This window comes from Mycetomoellerius zeteki, unplaced genomic scaffold (assembly GCF_001594055.1).
Source record: "Mycetomoellerius zeteki isolate Tzet28-1 unplaced genomic scaffold, Tzet1.0 scaffold69, whole genome shotgun sequence".
Taxonomy (NCBI): Eukaryota; Metazoa; Arthropoda; class Insecta; order Hymenoptera; family Formicidae; genus Mycetomoellerius; species Mycetomoellerius zeteki.
Genome location: NW_017257708.1, coordinates 2,681 through 10,379, shown reverse-complemented (window position 1 = coordinate 10,379; position 7,699 = coordinate 2,681). Strand labels below are relative to the sequence as shown.

The window sequence follows — 7,699 nt, the reverse complement described above, 5'->3', positions numbered from 1 at the left end:
TATTTCGCTGTTGAAATTTGTCTTATATTTTTATAAAGTGGTGTCAATACAATATTTTCGAATTTTCTTGGTCTACCCCGACGTGGTAATAAATCCAGGATTTTAAACTCTGCATTCTCATCCATTGATATCTTATAGAAAATTTTATATGGTTCATTTCTCAAAAAACGCATCCAGCATATTTTTAACCAATTTATTGTTTCTCCGTTAGAATTCTTTACCCTTTTAAAAACTGCGTCCTCCAAAAATCTTGTTGATATGAAATCCTCTTGTTTCGTTTCATTTAGAATAAAGTTATTACCTTTCCGGCACTTTTTGATAACATTATAATAATCTTGGGGGACAAACAGTAAATTATTTTTCTTTAATGACATTTCTACGACGCCAAAATCTCTATCATTCGGTAAAAATGAATGTCCTAATACTAAAAATTTGTGGTCTATGATTTCCACATTATAATAGATTGGACTTAGGCCACTTTCAAAGTAATGTTTTTAATTATTGAAATAATTGCGAAAATTTATATGTCAGAAATTATCGTATACTCTGAATATACTTAACCGCAAAATATTGTTTATGACAGCTAACTTCAAGTTGTACACGCTAGTACAGTCAACAACAAAAAATTGACAAATGGACTTAGGCCACTTTCAAAATAAACGGCTCAAATATATGTTAACATTCAGTAAATGTTTACTCACAAATATTCAAAGAGATATTTATTAATATATAGTAATTTTTTTTCAATGAATGCGTAAATTAATGTTGCTGACACTGCTAGTATTTTTAATTATTAAGTTGGTAGTATTTTAAAACTGCGTAGGTGTGATGTATATTCAACTTCTTTAAAACCAAGAATTTTAATTTTTCAGTAAGTTTTGCAAAATTCCCTAATTTCCCTGACTTTTCAATTTCCCTGGCAATTCCGTGATTTCCCTGATTTCTAATTTTATGACAATCCTGTTTATGTAAGAAATATATCTGGCCAATTTGAAACACACATAAAAGGAAGAATTAAAATGTACACAAATTACATTTAAATGAAAGTGAGAGAATGTAAAGAAGTCATAAAAACGTCATTCTCACTTAATTTTACCGTCACGTGGCGGCTTATATATAATGCAATTATAATATTTAAAAAACCGTACTTTCGTCTGACGATTGATATACAAATCTTCTGTATACGCGTGATGCAATACTCGTAAACGAGTTTGCAATCCAAGTGCCGTAACTTACGCGGCTCTTATACGGCGCGGACAGCTGCAGCGGTAAATCTTTATCCATCAAGGATTGATAATGATCGGGGCGGATAGTGATGAAGTGTCAGACTGTCATTAGTTAAAAATTACTAAAATGAACGATGATTGGAACGAACGGGGTTGGAGCGAACGGGATTACGAAAGCGTGCTCGGCCCGCCGAAATATATCCGGGATTATCTCGTGCTCTCTCGAGACCCGAGGAACGACCGGCTAATTTCGACTTTCGCGAAAGTGCCTCTCGCACTCGGGCACGGTCCCGGCTGTTTCATTATCGCAAAAGGGAAGGGAGAAAAGAATTCGCGGACGCTAATTGACGTTTTCTTGGCCCGGGCGCAACCGCGAGGCTTAACTTAACGTTTCTTTAGGAGCGTCGCCATGAAATCTTCGCGTTCGTGTGTGAGAGATAATTTCCATCGTATGTTAGCATACAGTTTATTACACGTACCGGTTATTTATCCAATCTTGATACAATATTAATAACTGGACTCTCTCATTGGCGCTCGCATACACGATCGCGCAATTTGGTCGCAATGGAGCAATAATAATCGTTTGATATTTCGATTTAGTGAGTAATTAACGCTAAGTGTCATTAAGTTATGCCGCAATGTCCGCCACCGGCTACATCTCTATACGATTAAAATCACATTGCTATAGTGAGAGAATTCCTTCCTCGTTCGGCTGATGCAAGAATCCGATAAAGATCGCGGAGAGCGCGATGTGTGGTCTCGCGTGTGTGAATATCCGTTTAATCCCAACGTGCGGTCTTCTGTCCAATACGAGTTCCTCGTATAGGAGGCGCCGCCGCTTAGTTAACTGTTCACTCGGAGGAACGATGGCTTAATTAAACGTCGGCGATGCCGGCTATATCGCGTTGTCTCATTCACATAGACCTCGCACCGAGAAGCTGTCGCTTGACTCTTCGATAGCGTTTTGTAATTATGAAAGATAAGTGTCGTCGATAATAATGCAACTCTCCCTTTATTGTTATAAATTAGAATCTGATCTGTGATAACACAATACTCTTTTTCTCTTAAATTTAACCACAGAATTTATTTTCGATATATTTGTATCTCCTTTCGAATCGTTTCATATTTCTTTATAACAAATACCACTTTTTTCGTGGGAGTAATATAGACAATCATAAATATTACATCTTATGCGTATCTCGAGGATCTTTTGGAAAAAAGAGATTTAGGTTTATTCCGGTGAATGAAGCAAGCAGGTTCCGCATGTTTTGTGTGTGGTGACGAGTTATACGGCGCAATTAAATCGAAAGTGTGGTGTACTGCGAGAAAGAGGCACGCTCGTATTAACAAGCAGCAAGCGGCGGCGGCGCCGTGAGGCCTGTTTTGCATAAAAATTATAAGCCGAATTAATGTTTTCACCTTCACGTAAGCTTACACGCATACCGCGCTCGCTCACCGGCTCACGTGTGCCGCGGATTCGGACGATGCGTGACTAACGCCGTGCTTTATTGCACGTTCGTACCAATCTCCTGTCCGGCATTTTCTCACGCGCGATCCTTCACGGCGATATTATTATTGACGCAATTCTAATCTGACAATTCATGAAACTTATTGTAAAATCATGCTCATTAATCTCTGTTCTATATCCGTATCAGATATGACAAAATTGTTTATATCGCGCCGCGTCAAAATAGCACGCTCGTAGCGCTAAGACATGCAGTACCTGTTGCGATAGAAATATATTTATTCAATCGTTATCAAACGCAAATATAAATGCGCCAATTTTTACACTGTTATACAAAAATGTAATAATTCTTTGCATTAGATGGCAATCAATCCATAATTATAACAAAAGTTTCCTATACATATATATGGAAAGAACAATTCTGAAGTGTCTAAAAATTTAGATAGATACAGGTCTAAAAATAATTTCGTTGGCCTATCAAAATAATTATGCAGCTTAAATGTTGATGACGACACTGTAAAAAGTATTAACGTTCTAGTAATCAAGTGTCTCACGTAATTATTCTGATGGTCCAAATTAAATTATTTTTAAGTTATAATTATATCTAACTAAATTTTTAGATACTTCTGTTTTTTCGATAGATATTAATATTTGTGTATTCAATTTGCATAAATTCGATGAAGAAAAATTTTGTTAGACACGCGAACAAACAATTTAAGCATTCTCATGATTTTCGTTGCAGGTGGTTTGGCTGACCGCAGTCCTGTGCCCGCGGCTTACTGCCGCCAACAATCTGACTTTATCCTCCTCCTCTCGAAGGCCCAGGGAAGAGCCTTTCAGAGGACATATCTCTCGCTGGTGAGTAAAAATTTCCGGACAAAATGTGACGGAAAAATAAAACGAGAAAGTATTATTATCGAGTTTGCTCGATCTAATTAAATTAAAATAAACGTTTTTTAACAGTTTAAGTTTGGAGTCCTGTATTAAAATGTACACTTATCCATTTGTATATTATGTTGTTTTCGATATTCATGGTTCATTTAACAATATTTGCGAATGATTTATTAAAACGCGGTGTGCATTACATTTGGATATTTATTTTATCGCACGAAATTCGCTATCTTAATTATTATTGCTGGTGTGCATAAAATGTTAATAATGTGTACGAAACGAAGTAAAATATCATGTTCCACGAAATTTTTTTTAAACCGCTACAACATTCTATCGCGTAATTTAGATACAAGCTATTAGCGCGCTTGGCATGGGAGGAATAATATTGGCGTTTCTTTCGGTGGCAAGAATTCGATTTAAATTCAACAGGGCACACTGCGGTGTAGCCGAAGCGTGCTTTTATTAATTCTTACATATATTTCCCATTAAGTCTTCTGTTAACATGACGATCGTACGCGCGATTAGAATTTAATCCGAAAGTTCCGTAAATAACAACATCCGTTTGCACTCTCGAAAAACATTAATCGAGTGAAAATACATTTCGATTAGGAAATGATGTCGATTAAAAACACAAAAATTGATTAAACAGAAGAGATGTTTGCCGTTGCAATTCGCAGGACAGAACCACTAGAGGAGTCGACGAACAAGCGGATGACATATCGAGAGATGCAGATGATCCTGCGTCAAGAAGGCGAGGACGGCCGCCCGGTCGACTGTTGTCCTACGACAGAGGAAATGGTGGAACCGTTTGGCGGTCGAACTCGAGAAGACATGTACGTCGAGCTCTATCGGGACGGCGAGAACGTTCAGAGATTCTTCGAATACTCCTGTAGGCTAGACGTCGTCGGCAAGCCGTGCAGGTTCGTCGATCGGAAGTTCAGCAATCGGTCCATATGCGTACAAAAGCACTCGTATACGTACGCTATCATCAAGAGTCCTGGATCGAAGGTATAGTCACGAAACGTCAAGATTTTCCCATAATTTCATCATTAATCCTTAATACACACGATTATATAGACTTTCTATATTCTAATAAAAATTTTCTATTAGTATTATACGAATAATTTTCTATTTAGCATTATACGAAGTTTTTTTAAATAAATTAATATTCGCGAAAAATACTAAAATCGAAAGAATATATAATCTCCTTTTTTTAAAAAAAGTGCTATTCTTTTAACCCTTATATACACGATGATTTTCCAGTTTTATTACACACGAGTCATTCGTGTACTGCATATTTCTTTTTTTCGATTAATTAAACTAGGCGCATCAAGTAATTAGTTATAATATTTATTAATTATACAATTTGTTTAAATACGTAACCTTATATTAAATATTTTCTAAAAATGTTAAAGTATATGTATAATAAGAATTATTTAATTTTTGTAATAATTTTTTGAAATAAAGTTATCGAGGGATATAAGGTAATTATTGTATTAATTCCTATCCAGATTGGAACGGAGGAGCACAGAAGGCACCACCACAGGGAACGCCATCATTTTCCCGCGTTTGCCGGTAACACCGTGAGCGGATCCGAATGGACGTTGGACTACATTAGAGTACGAAGTGGGTGCAGCTGCGAGATCATGCCGAAGAAGAAAAAGAAAATTGCGGCGACGAAGACGAAGAAAACGAAGAGCAAACAGCGCCAACCAAGGGATCAAGAATCGGATTTTGAAACGTGAAAGTGTCGATTCGTGTCCTAATGACAGTAATTGTGTTGCGACTGACAAGAAAATGCGCGTGCGAATGTGAGATTATGTATAAGATGTGGGAATGTGCGTCTGAAGAGTATTACTAATCGTCAGATGCAATGAAAACGTTACCAACAATCATATCATCGATTTTTCTGATGACAATTTACATAATGATAATTTATTAGACATTACCGCGGACGTAGAACGCGCTGTTTTGTAAATGGCGCGTTTGAAGTCGGTCAATCGATTTATACTCCTTGGTGCTTTATTTATAAATATTTTTCTTAGCGTATTTTAAATATTTTTTTCCTATTTATTATCAATTACTTCGATAACAAATTTTTGCTAATTAAACATATGATTTGTCAAATTTCATCAAATTGTTTGTCTAGTTTGAAGTTACGATCTTACAAATCGATTGCTAACGAATAGGGCCTGGATTCTTGAAAGATATCGCATACGAAAATGTACGAAAATACTACAGTATACGTTACGTATATTATAGATTTCTCTAGTTTTTCGTATTCGATACTTTCCAAGAATCAAGCCTCAATACACTTTGAAAAACTATCAAAACGAACATAATTGATTGATGTCGCAATTCAAGAACAATATTTCAAGATAATAATATATTGAGATAATTTCATTGAGTCTGAAAATAGGCGTTTTGATGCGCATTAATTTAATAGAGAGTTTAGCTTAATTAAATCTAATCCTTATTTTACCGGCGGCCAGTTTTCATTCTGTACTTTTACGTGTATATTATATATTTGTATGTACTCGGTAGCTTGTGAGAGAATTCTGATAAGATAAATAATATTTCAATTAATTAGAATTTAACTCATTGCATTTATATCTAGATCTGCGAGACACGTTGTTATTCAGTAACGAAGATGCGAATCATAGTACTACTAAAATCTATTTAATTAAAATTGATGTAAAGTATATTTAATTTAAACTAATACGATTCGGCTTAAGAAACATTGACTAGAGTAAAACGTGCCGACAGCCATGACAATTATTAATAAATCTGACTATCTCGTAAGAAATGCGGAAAAATACTTATGTAAAACCGTTAGATTAAGTCTTTTTCACTGCGCGAATTTTCATTGCACATTGATACAATGCGTAAATGAAGAATAGGTTATGTTAATGACTAAAATATTTCTCCTACTCTTTTTCTCTTAATTCCTTGCACGGTACATTGATAGTTTTGATCAATCTTTACATTATTGCGATGTGCAATGCAGATTTATGGAGAGTTATATTGTGGAGAGTTATATTTTTAATTTACATGTACTCGCAAAATAACTTTATATTAGCGCGTTAATTTCTGAAAAATCTTTAACGCACAGCTGTACATATTTCCACGGGAAATAAGGAATTTGCTGTTTTATGTCACAATGTCTGTGTATGTTTCATAATATTAACATGCTTTTTTAATTACTTTTGATATATACTTCTTCATTGTAATTGCTGTATTCATAGTATAAATGACTTCTAGTATTTGTTGTAAGTAGTATATATAGGCCGGTTCTGGACCACAGATATGTACACCTGGCTGCCACCAGGCGGCGCTGGCGTCGCGGTCGCGAGAGGAACTTGATGGGGGGAGGGGGGATAGGATGAGGGAGCGCGTAGCGAAAAGAAGTAAAATGCAGCTGCGTAGAGAAAAGAAGTAAATGCAAAAATGAGTAAAAATGCAAAAAGTGCTTACCTGATACTCTCATCCCCCGCTATCTCCACCTCTGTGAAGTTGGCACCTCATTTTACCAAAAATGAAATTTTGGTCACAGTTCCGAATGCACCCCGAAGAGTTCTGGAGTTCCTGCCTAACATTAAGAATAGTTCCGGCGAATTAACATAAAAAATAAAAAAAAAGGGGGGGTGCTAACTTTACAAAACGCGGAACGAAAAATCGCGATATCTTCTAAACCATTAGTCCCAGCGCATAAAATGATAATAACTTTCGATAGAACTCTTGGGGTGCTACCCAGAACTGTCAACAGAATTGCCAGAACTTTTAAAAAATTTTTACGCCACGGGTGTTAGAAATTTTTCGATGTGACAAACGAAAAATCGCGATATCTTTTAAACCGTTGGTCGTAGCGCTTCGAGCCTTAATAACTTTCGTTAGAACTCGTGGGGTGCTAAATAGATGTGTCATCAGAAATGCCGAAACTTACATGCTTTTTATCTGTATGAAAGATTTTCTAACGAACGTACTAAAATTGTCGCCGTATTTTTTCTTTGCGTGGGTTTTCATGGACGTGTTTATGTGAATTTTTGTCGCTTGTGTATATGTTTGCGTGTGTCCTGCTCTCGGCGTAACCCGGAATCAACGGCGTGGACGTGGCAGG

General features: G+C 36.2%; 1 protein-coding gene across 2 annotated transcripts in view; it reads left to right on the top strand.

The window, feature by feature from the left end:
* Positions 1-5,588, top strand: part of LOC108728986 (uncharacterized) — an 84,462-nt gene extending 78,874 nt beyond the window's left edge. For both annotated transcript variants that reach the window (XM_018457856.1, XM_018457857.1), the window contains exons 3-5: positions 3,434-3,549; positions 4,260-4,590; positions 5,094-5,588. In XM_018457856.1, coding sequence (XP_018313358.1) covers positions 3,434-3,549; positions 4,260-4,590; positions 5,094-5,327 — 681 coding nt within the window. In that variant the 3' untranslated portion in view covers positions 5,328-5,588. The remainder of the gene's footprint in view (positions 1-3,433; positions 3,550-4,259; positions 4,591-5,093) is intronic.
* Positions 5,589-7,699: the final 2,111 nt, after the last annotated feature.